This window comes from Telmatherina bonti (genome assembly GCF_933228915.1).
Source record: "Telmatherina bonti genome assembly, chromosome: 2".
Taxonomy (NCBI): domain Eukaryota; kingdom Metazoa; phylum Chordata; class Actinopteri; order Atheriniformes; family Telmatherinidae; genus Telmatherina; species Telmatherina bonti.
In genome coordinates, this window is record NC_136620.1 from 39584598 (window position 1) to 39604575 (window position 19978).

General features: G+C 40.7%; 1 protein-coding gene across 1 annotated transcript in view; it reads left to right on the forward strand.

Moving 5' to 3' along the window:
* The window catches only part of cecr2 (CECR2 histone acetyl-lysine reader), a gene marked incomplete at its 5' end in the record, with an annotated part of 42963 nt that continues 22985 nt past the window's right edge, over nucleotides 1–19978 (forward strand). The window contains one exon of the mRNA XM_079254863.1: nucleotides 1–120. Coding sequence (XP_079110989.1) covers nucleotides 1–120 — 120 coding nt within the window. The remainder of the gene's footprint in view (nucleotides 121–19978) is intronic.

A 19978-nucleotide genomic window follows, 5' to 3' on the forward strand; every position in this document is an offset into this window, starting at 1 on the left:
ATGTCCCAGGGATGTAGAGTTTGTGTGGAAGAGATCCAGTCCTGGTGGGAAGTCCCGGCTATAGCGCACTTCTGCTCGCTCTTCAGGACGGCCTTCAGCCTGCCTGACTTTGAAATAGAGGTAAACAATCATTCTGCAAACTTCCCACGTCACCAATGCCTTTTATTACGGAAATGAAGAGTTGTTTGTGTCAGCATTTTTATGTACAGCCATTTGGTTAACGAGCTTAGTGTTCTCTGAACTTATATGTTACCGAGGCAATCCTGTTAGGTAACCTAGTTACTTCTAGTTGGACACCAGCAGATATGAGTACTAGTTAGGTAACCTAGTTACTTCTAGTTGGACACCAGCAGCTCTGAGACAAGTACAGAATGTCAGATGCAATTTAAAGTTTAGGTTTTTGGTTTAACTTGTGTGTTTATCTAAATAAAAGAAGGTCTAGTTGCTCCTGAGTAACTTTACATGGACTCTTCTACCATGTTTGTTTAGAAGTTCATGTTTATATTAAATAACTTCCTTATTTCAGGCTGTTTAAGCCTGGGGATTGGGAATAGTGGCAATATAACGTAAATATGTTAATATTAGTCCTTTACAGATGATATAGAAGCGGGTTAAATGTATTCTTTAAAACTAGAAGGCTTGCATCATGCTGTTTGCTTCATGTATTTCTCTGTCAGATAAAGTTTAGTTCACGTGTTTAGGTTTGAGTTTATTGTCTTGCAAGCCATCTGGCTTGGGTAGCCATAGGGACGCAGATGCTGCTGTTCAGGCATTGTTTGTTCCCTCAAGTCCCATTTTGTCTCCAGAATCCAAGCTTCGGGAATTTGTTTGCAACTCTTAACTTCCTGACGTTAAATCTTCCTGTTTTTAACCACTAAACACCACATTCAATTCACCACAAATACATAAGTTAACTTTAGCACTCGATTCTACGGCAGTTTTTCTGTGAAATGTACTAAAATTTTCACAATGCAGTAAAGTCCACGTCGGATATTTAAGCTTTACGTTAGTTTTAACCCAGATAGTTTAATCTGAGGAGGGAAGGGTTGTCGTGTTTTAGAGAAATTGATAAGGTCAACATGCACATCAACAGTCTCCATCACTCAGCCATCCCCACCCCCTTCAGCAGGGAAACACGTAGGCAGGCTTTGTTGTTAAACCAAGTGAGAGCCAGATGGGGGGGGGGGGGGGGGGCTTTCATGTAAACCAGGCTTTGCGCCTAGTTTACATGAAAGTTCAGGCTGTTTTTACTGTTGCTTTGCCTCTCAGGGTGGGACTGGGACTTACCAGCACTTTTAAATCGATAACAAAAAGAGTTATCCAGCTGCATCCTGGTGGTATTTATACACATTCTTGTGTGTGTTTAACATGGTTTAAGCCGTTCATTTCAACAAGAGGGTCTTACTGCAGCAGCCCACTATGAATAATCTATTGGTCCCGAACTGCATCACTGAGCAGATCACATGTGCCGCTACACCCCTTTGCTGGATTTGGAGGAAACATGGAGATTGATGCCATAGTCTTGTGGTTTGACATCTTAATTGGACACAGGAGTGTTTAAGGTTGTCACAACTTAGTTATCAGCAGTTGTGTTTATGATAGTAAAACGAGAGTCAAATATAAACCCACTGTTAAAGGCAGGGGAAAATGAGCTGGATCTTCCACAACCCCACTGCGTTTGTAGATAAATGGTTCCTGTTGCTGTTTCGTGTCTGAGCTAGAACCTACTTCTCCTTTTCTGTGAGCTGGAACATGCTGAAATCCGTTTTTTCTCTCGGCAGTATTCACTGAGACCTTACTGGTGTGGTGGAAAAGAGAGTACTGGTAATATGGTTCAGTTATGCTGTGTGCCATGAATAATCATCTGTGATTATATTTAATTGCACTGTAAACATGCATAAAGCAGGCTTAGTGAAAGTACACTGATGTAGATGCATCTCTGAATGTCCCACCTGATCATATTTATGTCAGACACATTCTGTATGTTTACATGGGAGTCTTAATTCCTGTTTAATTCAGAATAAAAGTTAATTCCGCTTTAAACTGATGAAAAACTACCATGTAAACACTTCATTCCAAATGCAGATTTCTATTTGGAATTAAACTTAATTCCGATGTGAGTTTATTCCCATTTTAATTCCGATCTATTTAATTCCTCTGTCATGTAAACCTTCGTTCCGCTCTAAGTTAATTCGGGTCGTTCTGAGCATGCTCGTTACCTTGTCCTGTCCCGATGACGCGCCTTGTTTTGCCTCCCGTGTTCGGTGGTCTATCTTTCTTTTCCTTCTCAGTACCTGCAGAAAGTGAAGTAGTATGCTGGTGTTGAGCCGCTACTTCACATTTAGAATAAAAATAGCGGTGAAACTGCTATTTATTATGTAGTTTTTACGAGTTACGACTGAAAAGACGAGAAGCAGGGAGCCAACTTTGTTTATTTCCGGTATACATCAAATGTCATGTGCACCCTCTGTCCAATCAGAACCCTTCCCAACCCGCCGCTCTAAAGAGGCGTTAGGTGTTTCATGTAAACCTTCATTCAGAATTATTATTTTCATGTAAACTCGTAGGAGAATATGTTAACTCCGAATTAAAAAAAACCATACCCATTATTCTGTAATGTTTCCTGCAGGCGTGGAAATGTTGTTGTAAACCTGGACGTGGTCTTTAAATGACCCTGTAATCTTTCAGACAATATTTTATAACATTTTAAGAATGGAGCTGATTTTTGGACTCCTGTGTCTCATGTTTTGATTAAAAAGCAACCTCCTAATATTTGTATATTGTGCAGAGGTTGCTTGGAGTCCTGCCCCGTCCCTCGGCGTCCCTCGTTGTTTGGAAAGATGCCAGTCCTGGGACATGATGGCAACCCCGGCCACCTAAATAACAGAGAAACAAAACAACTTTTACTCTGCAGATACTGACACTACAACTCATAACCATGCTATCAAAGTTGAAATTGTTTGGCAAAGTGGAATATCCACTCTAGCTTTTGGAGTCAGGGCATTTGGATCCAGTATGTTTGCTTTCTGAGGACTTTACGTAACAGAAATAAGAGGAAACTGTGGGGCAAACATGTTTGTCTTGCTTAATGCCACATAGCAGCAACAAGACAAGCTGGCCCGGGCGCTCTCATGAATGCAGAACTTTCAGGTGCTCTCCTCTGCCTTGACTTCTGCAGTCAGGGTTTGTAGAAACCGATGAGCCGTGCACGGATACTTAACTTTAGGTGTGTTTCTGTTCAGACTTACTTTCAGATGTGGCTCAGGTGAGGTCTGGTTGCAACATCTCAAGGTGAATCTGTTGATTTAGTCGATCTGGAATTAAAACGTAGGAACGGTGTGAGGCAGGAAGTGGCCGTCATTGGTTGTGATAGAGCTGGGGGCGTTGAGCGATTTCCCTTTATCCTTCTCTTTGCTTTCCTAACGCTGACATCCTGCTAGTTGTTGACTTAGTGTGTTTAGTTGGCTTCTGTTGTCTTGTCTTAGCCAACCTCTACCTGCAGAAAGCAGCCAGGACACTTCTGTCGCAGTGGAAAACTGGCTTAAATGGAAAGAGAGGTGAACTAAACCTTGTTTTTTGGTTTTAAGGTCGACATTGTTTGATCCTGTGATCGAGTAATTCCTCAGTCATTCCATGACACAACATCTACCGTAGCTTTTTGTGTTGTTTTCAGTAAAAATGGAGAAAAAACTGGAAAATTCAGCTTTAACGTGCCCCTCTGAAACATCATTCAGGCTTTTTTCCACATCAGAAGATGTGTTAGAAGGGTGTGAAGACTTGTGGCATCACAGGATTAGTTGTGATTATTCTGTCTAAATGCATTAACAACATCAAGAACTAATTAAGCCGAGTATATTTCTGCTTTTAGATCTTTATTTTCCTCCATGTTTAGGCTCTCGGTGTAAATCCATATGACGCAGGTTGTTTCTCTGTTCACAAAGAATTCGGTCTGCATTGCGGTTCCATACGCGTCACCGATAAACCCAAGAATTACCCTAAATTAAATCAAGTAATTACCAGATAAGCCCTTAGACTAGTGACCTCTGCACAGTGAACCCCGCCTGTCGTCCACTGTTGGCAGCTTGGATGGGCTCCAGCCAGACACAACCCTTCACGGGATAAAGCGGCTGCAACTGAAGGATAAATGGATGAAATTGGCGGATAAGTGTTTGTGCCATCTCTCTCCGTGTGCACACTTCCTCCCTGCTGTCTGCAGCTCTTCAGCCTTAGGAAAGAGAACAGAAAAAAGTGCCGTGTTTGGCTGAAAGGATTAATTAGCACAATTAATCTGGTTTTACACCTTTATGTGAATAGTGGGAAAGATCCATATCATCGTGCTCTGAAATACTCTTTATCAAATCATATAAAACTTTATTTGTACAGCATAAAAGCATATCAACGTGCTTAACATTAAAAACATTTTAAAAAAACCCAACCCTTCCCCTGACCATTGATGCCAAAAAAAACCCTAATAACCTCAGGATTCTATCTCTGTATCTGTCGTGACGCTGCTGCGAGGAAACGACATCTGGGGAGGAGCACCGCCCAGGCCGGGGTCCACACCGCAGCCATATGGCTGCAGTGCAGGACCCCTACCAACACCCCCGGCAGGATGACCCCCGCCACAACGGCCCCATCGGTCAAACAGGCGCGGCCCCCGACACGGAGGTTAAAAACATAAAATAAAGACACACAAGATAAAATAACTGAATTTATAATTCTGTAAAACAATTATTAGAACAATAAGATTAAACCTAAGTAAGATAAATAATAAAAAGTACATAAAATATGTCATAAAATTAGGTCAGACAATGATATCTAAAAGATAAAAAATTGATTTAAAAAAATAAGTCAATAAATGTATTTATTTAAAAATGGTATTTATTTAAAAATAAATAAATAAACAGACAAATAAAAAAGAAAAGATGAAAAATTCCAGTAAAAGCTAAACTAAAAAGGCCTTGAGCCTCTTTTTAGAAACATCTCCAGTCTCTGCGGCCCTGAGCTCCTCTGGCAGGTTATTCCAAAGGCGAGGACCGTAAAACTGGTTCTGACCTTTGGTATATTTAAAAGGCCGGTACCAGAAGACCTCAGGGTCATAACTTAAAACAAGGTCAGATGAATAAGAAGGCCTAAGACCATTAGGACATTTATAGACTAAAAGAACCTTAAAATAAAAAGAAAATGTCCTGTTTGATACCGTTTATACGACAATGTTTAGTCGCCTTTGAAGATGCTGCCAACGTGTGGAAATGCAGCGATGCAGTCCAGCAGTGCTGCCGTGGCTGCCCTTCCCTTTGCACGGTGCTGGTCAGTAATAATGGAGTCTGCCCCGGTGTCCCTGGCTAGCCTTACAAAGCCGCTCCTTGCACATTGTTCCCAGGCTGATACACTTCACCGTCACTGGTTTCCACTTTCCAGCAAGCTGGGAAGGCAGTGCAGAGAGCAAAAGGAGGGGAAGGCAACTAGAGATGGAGGGCAACAGAGTGAGGAAGCAGAAGCACATTAGTGTGAGAGTGATCTGCAGGAAGGCAGCTCAGGGTCAACATGGCTCCCCCCCCGTCGCCTGGCTTTTTGTCTCTGTGGTTTATGTTTAGTTTCTCGGTCGGTGAAATGATGCCTGAAGTCTCCCGGCTAACGGACGCTGCAGGTTTCTATTGCTCCATCCTCAACGAGACGCCGCTCGTTGCCTCACACGGCCCCATCAGGCCAAGCTCCTCGTGTCGGTTCATGCTCCGCTGACGGCTTGTTCGGCACTTTGTCATGCATTTATTCTATACGTCTTCATCAACACCCTGTTGCCATCTCACACAAATCCCCCTCCTCTTTAAAAAGGACTTTATTTATTATTATTATTATTATTATTATTATTATTATTATTAATAAACTGGCGCTGAACTCAGCCGCCGTTAGATCGGACTGTGATATCTATGGTTTTTTGTCGATTTTAGAGATAAAATCTTATTTTTGTGGGAAGTTTATTAATTTAGATGCACAAAAATCTTTAAATGTGTTTAATTTATTTTAACTACACCAAGCTAAATTTTCATTCATCAGCACAAGCAATCAAGTTATTTAGAGTGTCCTTAAACGAAGCTTTTAACATTTGAACCTGATTTTTATGTAAAAAGCTGCGGTTTTTCAGCAGAACTGTCTGACGTTCCTCTTCACAACGTCTTATCGTCCACCTTACGACATATTACAGTGCAGGTGTAGGTATTTCTTATGAGTGTAGTTATTTATTTTTCTTGAATATTAAAGATACTCATAGATAATTATTTTAATAAATCAGAACCTGTTTACTGTAAATCTGATTTCTGAAACAAATAAACAACTACTAATCTTTTTAGCCTACCTGTGCTGCTTTTATTTCTGAACTACTTTCCATGAATCTGATGGCGTTAGCGATGCAGCGATCCACTTTTTGGGAGTTCCGATCCGATATCTGAAACTTGAATATCTGCCGATACCAAATCTGTTTATGTGAACATTATTGTGACTATGGTTATTACTGCTGTTATAACTGTTTAAGATTTCATTAGGTTGTAATAAATGACCCATCTTTTCTGAAGTTACCTCACCAATACAAATATAATAACATTACAGATCTAACAATTTCAACAAGTTTTATTCTGATTTGACACATTTTACCTAAATACAACTATAAATGTGTGGTTTTGGAACAAAAATCTGGCTTTTAGTGCAACAAAAAATGTCACATTTTAACATTCAAGGCATTTATTTCCTTTAAAACTTGTCCAACGCATCCAACACATCTGTGCTAGCTGGACTAGTGTGGTTTGTGGTATCAGTACACCTTTATTAACACCATGTATGAGTACACACGCTCGGTATCGGTGCATCCCTAGTTGGCGTCCTCCTGGAGGATCGCCTGGAGTTTCTCCGTGTTGCAGTCGGTTAAATCGGACCTGCTGGGAGTTCTGTACGTCACAGTTGAAATGAAGCCAAAGCAGGAGCTCAGCTCTCCATCCTGTCCTGTTTCCACTGCTGCAGCCGTAACAATGCACTTAATATTGTTTTATACATTAAAAAAAAAAACTTTGACTAGCATCGCTGCTAACCGAACCATCCATCCTGATGATTTCAGCTGCTGATACTTTCCTACATGCACTTAAAACAACTATAAAAGGGACAATAACTTGCTGGTTGTGAAGTGTTTATTATTTACTCCTGTTTTCCTGTGTTGCAAACAAAACAGACAAACTTTATTATTTATTCTGGAGCCTGATGATTCCAGGAAAACCACTAAAGAAAATCCAAATGAGGGGATGTTGCTCAGCTCATCTGTGTTTTTTTTTATCTCCTTGGGCAGCCATTGATGGCTTGATTGATGATGATGATGCTAATGCTACAATATGCTGTTTAAAAGTTATTACATATTTGTTCCCACCAGCCTACAGACCAGTATCTTCTACGTTATGAATGTTAACAAACACGATGGCCTTAAATAAGTTTAGTTCTTCTCTGGTGCTGAAACTACAGATACTGAGATGTTGCTGGATGTAACATTGTAAATATAATTCTCACCCACAACTTTATAAAACCTTGTTTTCGTGTTTAGGTGTCTGAAATGAACAATTTTGAGTTTTTTTTAAACCTGTTTGTGACCACTTTGATGTTTTGGCCATCAGTCAACGCGACGAGTTTCTCCTCAGTTTTTAATTTCTATTCACGATTTTAATTCTGAAAATGTCCTGAAATCTTTTTATCCTGCCTCATCTTTACAGAAGAATAGGAGATTTTTGTCCAATTTCACTGTAACGTCATTTTTAATTATTTCCTAAAATCTGTGCCATTTTTAAAAATAGATTAAGTAAAGTAAATTCATATCTATGTTTCTCTTCAATCATTCACTTACTGTCCTGACTATGCATGTATGTACTCTGCAGACCTCTGTTGTCCAGTCAGGTCAGAAACACAGTTGGGTGGTGCATTTTATGCTGTTGTCATTGCTAATTGTTTATAAGGTTAACGGTGTTTATTACAACCAACCTCTGCCTGACTAGAAGTGATTTTATACAAAGATTATATCTGTAAAGTATTGTGTAGTGGATTTATACCTGTGCAGCATCTGCATAAATGTGTTCTTGCACTCGAGCGAACGTTGGGTGAACATGTGTGAACATCGGGCATGTTGCAGTTTCTCCTCCGCGGTTTTTCGCACACATTCATCAAGAAGCTACTGAAATCTGGAAACCAGTATTCACACACCGACATGTTACAGGGAATACTTGTGTCCGGCTGCAAGCAGGGGTGCACATCAGGCCTCCACAGATCACCATGGCACCATTACTGACCTGCAGACGAGTACAAATCCTGCAGAAAAGTTGTAAATAAGTGGACCATGCTTTACAAAAGCCAGTGCTTTATTTCTATTAAATTTAGTTTTATTTTACTTTTCTACCGCCTGATAAAAAGGTTGTATGTCTTATTAGCAGAAAGCAAATGGCAACAAAGCCGGTGAATTAGTGGAAACTGCGCTTGCAATCAGCTGAGTGTCGATGTTGGTAAGAAATCCGCTGCACCAGTTTTTATTCATTTATTTTGCACTGGTTTGTTCACACTCATGCCAGTTTGGCTCTGTGACCACCTACATTGCAGGGGTGTATTAGTGACACGATGATTTCAACCCCACCATTCAGGCTCTTCACGCACAGGAAACCAACATGCATCACAAGCGGATCAGTCCGGCCTTTAGCGCGCTTTGTGAGAAGGGTTTACCGGTGTAATGGCGACCAAACTTATCTGTGTCATCACTGCGAGTCTGTTTCCATCCTGGTTGATGCTTCTTACTTTTTCTGCTTGTTCGTTTGTTAAGCTTGTTCCGTCCTCCACGAGAAGCAAGTCGAGGCTGCAAGAACAAGAAAAAAACTTGTTGTTCGGCAGGTCCATCCATCCTCCAGGAGAAGCAGGTCTGCAGCGGGGAGGGATCACTGCGGGGGGCGATGTCTGCTTTATGTGCCATGAACCCGGTTGTTACCTCCACCAAGGAGGTTGTTTTTCCCGCCGTCTTTGTGCTCAAGATAACTTAAAAGGTTACGGACGGATTTTTATAAACATTTCCAGAGTTGTTGGAAATGTGAAAATGAAGAACTGATTAAATTCTGGTGGTGATCCGGATCACCGTTTGGATCCAGGAATGTTTTAAAAGGATTCTTTAACATCGTGCTTGGCGGAGGTTTCCGCTCTCCGAGTTTCTAGTTTCATATTTAACGAGCAGCTTCGTCCGCGGCGGGGCGGGTCGTGCACGCGGCGGGGCGGGTTTTTTTTGCTTTACATTTTTAAAACTGAATTTTTGTTAAAAAAAAATTATTTTAACATTTTTTTGTTTTACGTTATTTAAATTAAATTTTTATTTGTACTTATTTGGATTTGCTGTGATGCATGTTTCTCTTCCTGCTACTATGTGCGCTAGCGGTGGGAAAATCGAAAAAAAATATCAAATATTGGGATTTATTGCTTCACAATTTTTAAATGGATTTTTTTTAAATAAGTAAAAACAAATCCATTATAAACTTGTTCATTTTTATTGTTTTTATTGATCTTTTTACTTGTCATCTTGGGCATTATCGCAGCAGAATGATGATCCCGCTACTGTGTTGTTTTTTTTCTCATTTAAAAACAATAAAAATGACGAGTTAAAAAAAAAAAAAGAAAAGTTTTTTTACTTTTATTTTGTTTTTAATCTACATAAATCAGCAACATCAAAGAATTGTGATAATCGCAATTTAAATCGAATCGACACCCAAAAAATCGGAATTGAATCGGGACAAAAGCAAATCGTCACAGACCTATTAACGACGCCCACCTCAGATGTCCGACCAATCACACGATACGTCTCGGAGCCCCGCGAGAAAAAAGTTCTCCCTGCCCGATGTGTTGATAACCGTCTTCAAACGCTTCATTTTCTGCTCGGGCCTCGAGAACAAGAAGAAAGTTCTCTCTTCTGTTTGCTAATCGATATGGATACACACACGTGCATGTAATCCTCACACCTCCTCCTAGCTGAGTCTCTTCCACCTTCCTGAACATGTGTAACCTGCAGATTTCTGCTCTGACCTGCTCTACCTGCTGCCTGGGTACGCTAGGATACACTAGCTACCATCTGCATAAGGCCCTCTCTTGTTGTGTTTAGCATGTTGACCACCAACAAGCCTCTAACTTTTCTCCTAACCCAGATTTACTGAGCATAATTAATCCGTCAGCCTTACCAACCAACAGCCCCGCTACCCTGTGAGCCCCAGCCCCTGGCATCACCATGACTAAACCCCAGATGGTGGCTCTTTTTTCCTCTTCCCCCTGGAGGGTGGAGGCTCTTCACTTGGTCTAGGTGCTGGAAACTGCGGCGGTGTTTCTTCTGGGGAAGATGGCGTGGGGGGTTGGTGTGTGTGTGTGTGTGTGTGTGTGTGTGTGTGTGTGTGTGATTGTAAAGGAAGATTTAGGCCTATTAGATCTGGCGAATGAGTGAGAGCAGGCTGCCTGGGAGCATGTCCTTGTTTCTGTTGTTTAGAAAGCAACTGGATTAACAGTGAAGAATAGGATAAAGACCTAAGTGTTGCTCCATCGTGCTCCAACTTCAGACAGACACACTGTCCTTGTTTGCACCGCTCGTGCTTCATAACCTTCTCAGTTGCTTTCTGCAGCAACTGAGAAGGAGAAGAAAGATAGACCACCGAACACGGGAGGTAAAACAACACGTCATCGGGACAGGACAAGGTAACGAGCATGCTCAGAACGACCGGAGTTAACTTACAGCGGAATGAAGGTTTACATGACAGAGGAATTAAATAGTTTGGGAATAAAATGGGAATAAACCAGACACTTACATCGGAATTATGTTTGATTCCTAATAGAAATCTGCATTTGGAATGAAGTGTTTACATGGTCATTTTTCATCAGTTTAAAGCGGAATTAACTTTTATTCTGAATTAAACCGGAATTAAAACTCCCATGTAAACGTACGAACTGATGCATCCCCTCACACCTTCCTCTCAGATCAGGTTTACATAATGCCCTCACTACTTTTTCACACTCTGAGTGCTCGTCAGAGATCAAAAACCCTTTTAGCATGTCTTTAATACCCTCACTTGTACGCAAAGTGAGGAGGCTTTGTCCGATGCTAATGCCCCTCCCCCCTGACTGTGATTGACAAGTAAGGGCAGAAGTACATACATCAGATGGTTTCACATGGAGAGAAAGAGGATGGGGGGGGGGAGTAAAGGGGCACATGCACTGTTGTTTATTCTGCCAGCCTCATTGTTGCAGCTCCGCATGGTTCCCTCTCTCTGTCTCCAGTTAAGGGAGGCATACCGTCAGTTTTGCTTTCTCACTGCATCTTTGCAGCTGGATGTGAAGCAGAGAAGGGAGGAGAATAAGAGTCTTACTACACCAAGTGGGAGCACAGAGAAACATAACTACAGAGCAGTAGGGGGAGGATTTAATAAAGGTGTTTAGCTATTGCAAGTTGTGATGAGGTGCAGACATGGCTCGATTTGCGGTTTCACGTTTTAGTGTTCAGCGTAAAGTATTACAGCAGATTATGTTGGTTTGGGCATGTACCCACAGGTGTTGATGACATGCTGAAACCCAAATCCAGATAAACTAGTTCTGGCAATGGTTCCACTAGTCTGGAGGCTTATGACGTCTTTAAAGCTACAATCGTTTTGTCTTTTTTCCTAAACATGACCAGGAAAGCAGCGTAATGGTCACGCTACAAACCAAATGTTTAAATAGAGAGGATTATCTGGAGTAATTACCGTTATGTACTTTTTTCCTTCTTTTTGCTAAATGACCCCTCCTTTTTTTTTTTTTTTCGTTGAAGTCCTCTGTGTGGCCTCATAAAAATGAATCAGGGGGGCTGGGGTTTGTTGCATGCAAAGGCTAATGTTAGTGTGAACATGGCCAAAGTTCCACTGCAGCTATTGCACTGTTTGGGAATGTCAAGACCTTGTCACACCAGCCTGACTTCAAAGAGACGGAGCCATGATTACCCGGTGCTTTGTCACCTCGTGTTTTCTAGCATTTAAATTAAGGCCGGCGTCTACGGCCATCTGACCTCAGAACGGCTCTTTTTTACAGAAAACTTGTGTATTGACTTTGTTTTGGACGTGAAATGTACTACAATGGTTGTGTAGTAGTTGTTGTAACTCTGGAGTATATTTTCTGTTGTTGTTTTTTGGATTTGCCAATATGTAAGGGAAAAGAAAAGAGAATAAAAAGTGTGAAATGAAATGAAATCAGGGATTTGGTAGAGTTTGTTTTACTCCTACAGAGAGACTAAACCTGTTTGTTTTTTTTTAGGTTTGCAGGCTGAATTTTCATGTTTTTGTCCAGTGGGATGTCTATGGAGAGAAATTTGTTCATTTATTATCCAATCAAATAAGCTAGATTTGAAACCAAAAATTATTTTTGAGAGCAAAGAAAAAAAAGTGAGAATCAATTTTTTTTTGTAGAGATGGAAACAAATTAGGTTCCAATTAAAATATATATATTTGAGAAAGCATACTTCTCCAACTTCAATTAAAACTAATGTTTTCTTCAATCAAAACTGTTTGTAAGTCAAAAATTACAACCATTGTGCATAAAAATAAGTCCTCTTTACAGTAAAAACATTTGGTTACAAGTTTTAAAGTTTTGTTTGCAAATCAGTCCTCTTTGCTTGCAACTTCTATCTCTACAAAAAAAAAACAACTGATTCTCACTTTTTTTTTTTTGCTCTGAAAAATAATTTTTGGTTTCAGATCTAACTTATTTGATTGGATAATAAAGGAACAAATTTCTCTCTGTAGATGTCAGCTGATCCAGGAAACTTGGTTTTATACGAGCAGTTTCCTCCAAGCTGGCAGTGGAAGTGTTGCGCTGGGTGGCCTCCCATCTCCTGTGCTTAATGATCCTCACCCACGCAGTCAATGAGTGAGTCCAAGGCAAAGGGTCTCCATCTGTCTGGAGGGAGTTTGGTTCAGGAAAGATCTGTACAGTGTCCATCTCCTTACCCCCCCCCCCCCCCCCCCCCCCCCCCCCCCCCTTCAACTACAGCCCGACCACCTGTCCCACCTGGCCCTGACATCGACGCTGTAATAAAACCCAGCTGGAAATCAGGACTAACTTTACATTCATGTAGTGTAGAAACTATATTTGTACCTGTCGGTGTGTTTTTCAGCTCATCATGTCTTAGTTCACGCCTTTTATCTGAGCTGTTTTTGTTTTGAAGTGGGAAATTGCTGCTCGGGGAAGCCAGAACTTTTCGCTCGGGCTCCAGCTGATTAATCTGTAAGTCAGAATGGACTCTGCTGTAATACCAGCCAACAGGTTGTTTGTAAGCATCAGTCAGATGCATGTGTCAACAACTCAGAAGATGTTTATGCTTTTCTCTGATCAGATGAACAGTACATCCTGAGGATGTGAGGGCGTTTTCCTGTGGTGTTACGACTGTGTGTGCGTGTTTGTCATGTGGCAGGAGGTGGTTACATGCGGGGGTGGAGGGTGTCGTCAGATGATGGCTCCTGGAGGAACCATGTGTGAGCTGGGGGTGGAGAAAGAAATAAAGAAAGACACATAGGAGAGGAAGAGAGGAGCCTTTACACAACAAACAGGTCTCCCTTCCCCCCTCCGGCTAGCCATGCGCACGCCCTCCAACTGTTGGTGATATAGACCCCGGAGGAGCTGTTAACAGCAGTGGCATGGAAAGTGTCTGCTGTGAGTGTAGCCAGAGAGGCCAATCCCCTGATACTACAGGCTCTCTGGATCTGCAACAAGCTGCTGATACTAATGCTTTCTTATCACAAACCCTTCCCTTTTATCCTCCGCCTTACTTGCAGCTCATAGCTTGAAAGGCAAACACACGTTTTCTTTTTCTTTCCTCTGTAGTTTGGGACATGTGACATTGTGTCCGATTAAAACACTTTTTTTTTATCTTTATAAAACAGACTGTTTCTTTTGCTCTGATGCTGTTTTTCTTTTGGGTTTATGTCTTTTTATGTCAGTTTATGGTCAAACAGATATTAAATTTCTTGAACACCCTTAACTGCGGCGCATAATTCAGGTGTGTTGATGCAGACAATCCATCCAAGTTCGCAGCACCTGTGACACGTCACCTTTAATCTTCAGCCCTGATATTCGTAAAGCATTTTTTTCCTACTCTTGTACAGGATTTAATTGGATCAATATTAAATAAAACGTTTACTTGTTTCTTACTTTGTGCACATACACTCTCCTTAGCTCGCATAGTATGCATGTTTTCAGTTGTCTATCTGATCTCTCTCTCTCTCTCTCTCTTTGGGAGTTAGCCAAATGACATTTAGATGTCAATATCAAGAAATTATTTCCAGCTCTTGCAGGGTAGCATGGTCACCGGTGTCAATTATTCTGCCAGACCCATGATCCATGTTTCATAAAAGGCTTGTCAACCCCAACAGATACTGCATGTCACAGTATGTTGGAAGTAAAGGACTGGCTGTGAGAAGATATGTGTATACTATCTGATATTTTAACATATGCTGATGAGAAAAAAGAAAAAAACAAACTTATAGTTTCCTGAAGAGGTGAATTCTGTAATGGTGGTTTGATGTGTGTAAGCACTGACTAATTTCATTGCTTAACAGTCCCAACCTGAAATGTTCAAATGACTGCACATAACACATATCAACAACAAGGACGCATCAGTCTTAAAAAGGATATGTGAAAAGGTTTAGTGTGTTAAGTTAAAGTAAAAGAGGGATTTGTTGGCAATACGGTAGAATGTATTTCCTCTTCTGTTTTTACTGGAGTTGTCTCCATTATTTCCGTTGTGTGTTCCTTCATCTCTTTCCCTTAGTTTCATCTTCAGGTAAGATGTAAAAGAATCGGACTGAGATTGTGAGACTGACGGGACGTTTACATCGGTCTTTCTGATCCAAATCCGAGTCCGTTTGCTGTGAATAATTTCACCATTGGACTTGTTAGAGTATGAACTAAAGTTTAACTATACTCGTTACGTGAGCGTAAACGTGCCTATATATGTTAAAAAAAAAAAAAAATTTTTTAAAACGTGAAAAAAGCCAGACTAAGGAGACATTCACATCAGCCTTTCTGATCCGAATCAGAGTCCGTTTTGTCTGAAAGTCGCTTCGTTTGGGGAAATGTGAACGCACCAAACAAATTCTGATTCTGACCAAAGAGGCGGGAAACGAAATGCTGTCCTTTTTTAAGCGACCTCCGTCTGAGCGTTTACGATGCTTCTTCATTTGACTTATATGTCACTGAAGTGAGACAGATGCCAGAAATGTGTGTCGGGGTGGGTTGCCACACTCGTCAGAATGGGTACGGTTACTTGGTGTTTTTTAATTTTGGATTGAATAATTCGGAATTAACTTATTCTCTTACGAGTTTACATGAAGATAATAATTCAGAATAAAGGTTTACATGACACACGTCCTCGCTTAATTCCTCTTTGGGATTGGGAAGGGTTCTGATTGGACAGAGGGTGCACGTGACGTATACCGGAAATAAACAGTTGGCTCCCTGCTTCTCGTCTTTTCAGTCGTAACTTGTAAAAACTACATAATAATTTCCAGTTTTGCCGCTATTTTTATTATAAATGTAAAGTAGCAGCTCAACACGAGCATACTACTTCACTTTCTGCAGCAACTGAGAAGGAGAAGAAAGACAGACCACCGAAGGTTTACATGACAGAAGAATTAGATAGTTCGGAATTTGCGAATAAACCAGCCACTTTCGTCAGAATTAAGTTTAATTCCGAATAATAATTAGGATTAGAAATTAAGTGTTTATATGGTCGTTTTTCATCAGTTTAAAGCGAAATTAAGTTTTATTCGGAATTAAACAGGAACTAAAACTCCCATGTAAACGCACGGAATATCTCACCCTTGGTTAATGCTCATGTGTAGCACAGAAAACTGCAAAAGTCCCTTTGATTTGCCGTACCACTGACTGCTCAGAGAACACTGTACCCTTACACAGTAGGCAGCGTGATGGTGGAATAAATGCGACTGCTAGTACGCTACATAACAGTGTGATGTCATAGCGGCGCAACACCTTTCTTCAATAATAACTAAGAAGAACTAAACCCATGAGAAAAATAACATCCAGCAGTTTATTTTCTTTTTTCCTTGTTTTGTGGCTTTGATAAACCAAAAAATTTAATCGTATGTTTAAACACACGGAAGTCGCACAGTAAGTGATGAGTCTTTCGATCAGTCAGTGCATCACGCTCCACCCTGTTCGGTTGGATTGCTAACAGGGCTGTGACGATGTGCTTCAGTCCCTATTCCATTCCGATTGTTTTGGGTGCCGATCCAATTTAAACGGCAATTCTCACTATATTTTGATGTTGCTGATTTTTGTAGACTAAAAACAAAACAAAAAAGTACAAAACATTTTTATTGATTTCAATGAGGGAAAAAACAACACAGCAGGAAGACCATCATTCTGCTGCTATAATGCCCAAGAAAAGGGCATTATAGTGAAAAGATCAATTAAAAACAATAAAAATGACTAAACTTTTATGATGGATTATTTTATTTGAAACAAAAAGTAGATTTTTTTTTTTTTTTTTTTTAAATCTATCTTAAAATTGTGAAGCAAAAAATCCAGATATTCAATTTTTTCGATTCTGTTTCCCGCCCCTAATCACTAGTATTGTAATTGAACAGAAGGGTTTCTGAAAAGTGAGACAGTTTGGGTCAGATATTCTGGCACCTTTTCCCACTTTTTCCACGTTAAAATCCAAAACAACGATCCGTACAAGGTGTGACGAGACTTTCTGAGAAACAAAAGGCAAACTATTATAACACGTTACTTCTCACACTTTGCTGCTGACTGGCGCAACTCGAGCCGTTTCGTTTTTAATGATTATTTTCAGTATACCTTTTTTGCAGATAAAATTACTGCTAATTCTACTTCATTATGAGGTGTGTGTGCCTCAGCAACAGTAAAGCCCACAACCGGCTGCAGTGTGTGGAGGGAACGGAGAGATAAGAAGACGGTGAAGGGAAAAGAATGGGGTGGAGAGTACAGAAAGGGTGTTGTCAGGGGAATAATAGAATGCCTCAGAGGCCCTCACAGACACTGGGCAGCAGGGTAGGGGGAGGAAAATGGTGTGGAGGAGAGGAATAAGAGGTGAAGCCAGTGATAGAGGCAGAGAGAGAAACCACAGGGGATCCTGGTGAGAGGGGTGGCAAATACCTTCAGGGTGAATTTCTGATTGCAAGCCAAGCCCATAGAGGACGGAGCTGAAGACACACCTTCTGACTAAGCTTTGACTCACCCTCCAGTCTTACTCAGAATATGTGAATCCAGTGACCGACTTGTGTCCACAGCAGTAGCCTTAGATAAATATATGACTCTGCAGCTTTATGATTGACACTTTCTACAGGACCTATCAGGCTTGCTTGTGTTTGACTCCTATTGATCATTAAAGCAGCCAAAGTCACTTACAGCTGCTGAGATGTGTGAATGAGTGAAGGTTGCACGAGCCGTCAGCGTTTTCTTCCGGTGTGCTTATTGGGGGAAATGATCCCACTAAGTTCTGGTTGGCAGATATTCATCAAGCTGAGTGTTTGTTGGCACCACACGGTCGAGCGACTGGTGGAAAAAAGGGTGGACGGCTGAAGAAGCGAAGTGTCTAAAATGTTATGCAGCACTTCAAAGTTGGGGAAAGGTGATGTTAATCCAGGAGCCCTATCTGCCGTACTGTGCTCAAATCTCCTTTCATTCCCCAGTCGTGGCCCCTAGCTCTTTCAAAGCGTGATCAAAGTCCAGTTTGTCTCTGATGGATGGGTTCACTTTGGCCCAGAGGCTGCCTGACAGGGAACCTGGAAGTAGAGGGGTGCACGACACAGGATCTCCGTGCATCCTTTGCACATGTGCCTGTAGACAAAGATACATTGCGTCTTTCTATCTTTGTGGCGATCAGAGTTCATGGCTTCACCAGAGCAGCTGGATAACAGATGTACATGTGCACAAAGCGTGACTTATGTGCCAGATTAAGCAACTGTTTAAGCCTTTAGTCAGTGTCTTTGAAGTTAAACTCCCTTCCTTTCCTTGGCTGAAAATGTGAAAAATGCTGCTCCGGTTTATATGTTAATACACATCTCTTAACAGTGTGGTACACATGTTTAACAAAAGAAAAACAGTCTTAACCATTTAAAAGGCAAAATTGTATTTAAAATTTATTTAACAAGTCCAACAATATTACTTTCTAATTATCTATAGATGCATGGCTTGTATGCTTAACATTAAATCTGCATTTTTTTTCATGTAAAATTAGCTGGATTGTTGTCTTGTTTTACCACAACTGAGCTCTGAATCATCAATCATTTAAAAACAGAGAAATCTGTGGACGGTCAGATGCAAGTTTCTTTAAAGATTTAAGTGAAAATAAAGTTGCTGGTCTTGCCTAAAATCCTTTCAGGTAGCTACTTTTTGTCTGGCTGTGATGCAGATCCAGGTTTTCTGCTAAAGGAGTGTGGCTAATCCAGTTGTTGTATCAATTTAACAACAAATGCATTAGAGATTGTTTTATGTTATTTCTCTTGATTATATTTAGCATTATTCACTAAATGACTACATATCGTTAAACTGTGTGCTTCCTTTTACTTGTTTAAAAAACAGTATCTGTTCATTTCTATGAAATACCGAGAACTTTGTTTGATACAAGGGCTAAAAATACAACAACATTAAAACAATTGGTAAATATTCATCATTACGGTAACATGTTCAGTTATTTGTGATATTGGCTCGAGGCCCTGGTTGCATGGCTCAGAATAATAAGACTTCATATTCTATAATCTGATATATGCATTGCACAAACTGTTTTCAATATGTGAAAGTAAAATGCATTTTCTTTAATTGTGTACATATTAATAGTGTCATTTACGAGAAATGGTGAAACTGTTCTGGTATCTCAGTGCTTTGGCTCTTTCTGGCGAACTGGACCGCGGTTACATCAGCGTGGGATGACTCGACTCTGCTGACGTAATTGCGATCGTCTTTGTTCGTCCTGTATGTCGTCAATTTGACGCCTTCAGGGATGGGGAGGCAGAACCGCTGCCATGGATGAATTCTGCACCACTTTTACCTGGTTTGAAGGTTTATGAGCCATCAGGCTGTCCAACAGCTCCAAAAGTTGACATGAAACACAATTTCAAACTACAGTTCAAAATTGGATTGTGAAGCCGGCGTAAATGGGGCATGTTGAGCTGAGCTGGAAACCAAAGCTGTGAACTGGTGCATCTTCGCCTCTGGTCACTCCAGGGCAGTTTCAGGACTGTAGATCTGCATAATGAAGGTTGTTGTACTTTAAAACAAGTCAGAGACACAAAGTTTTAAGATACACAAGCTTCTCTAATGTAGCTTTGAAGGTGAAAATGGTGGCACAGGGATTTACAATGTCTAAGAAGTTATATCTTAACCCTTTATGGTCCTGGCCTGCCATTTGATAGAGGTAAATTTGATAAATTTCTTTTAAAAATGGTGGAAATAAACTTGCCTGAGCGTCTCTACCAACTTGTTTGGGTATGTAAAACCCAAACTGTTTTATAACACTACTGTTTCACATTTGAACTATTTCACTGTTGTTACATGATAAACTTCTTAATTTTAACATCTCAACCATTTGCTAAAAGAGATTTATTTTGTTTATTCTTGTCTAATCCACACGGAAAAACTCAGAGAAACTCAGAGACATTTTTATTTGGTCTTTTTGTTGGCGTGAAAGAGTTAAAGTGAAATTTCACAGAATAGTTGTTGGTAAAACTTACTTATCCTAGAGTGCATTCCCATCAGGATAGTCCGCTAGACTCGGTCCGGTTGGGGACTTGGCTCAGCTGTAGGGGGGTGTATCCATGCGGACCGAGGTCGTGTTCACGCTGCACTTTGGTCAAACCAGCCAAACCATTAGAATAATATCTCCCCATTCTCACCAGAGGTGGCGCTGCACTCGTATTTAGCAGAAGAGAGG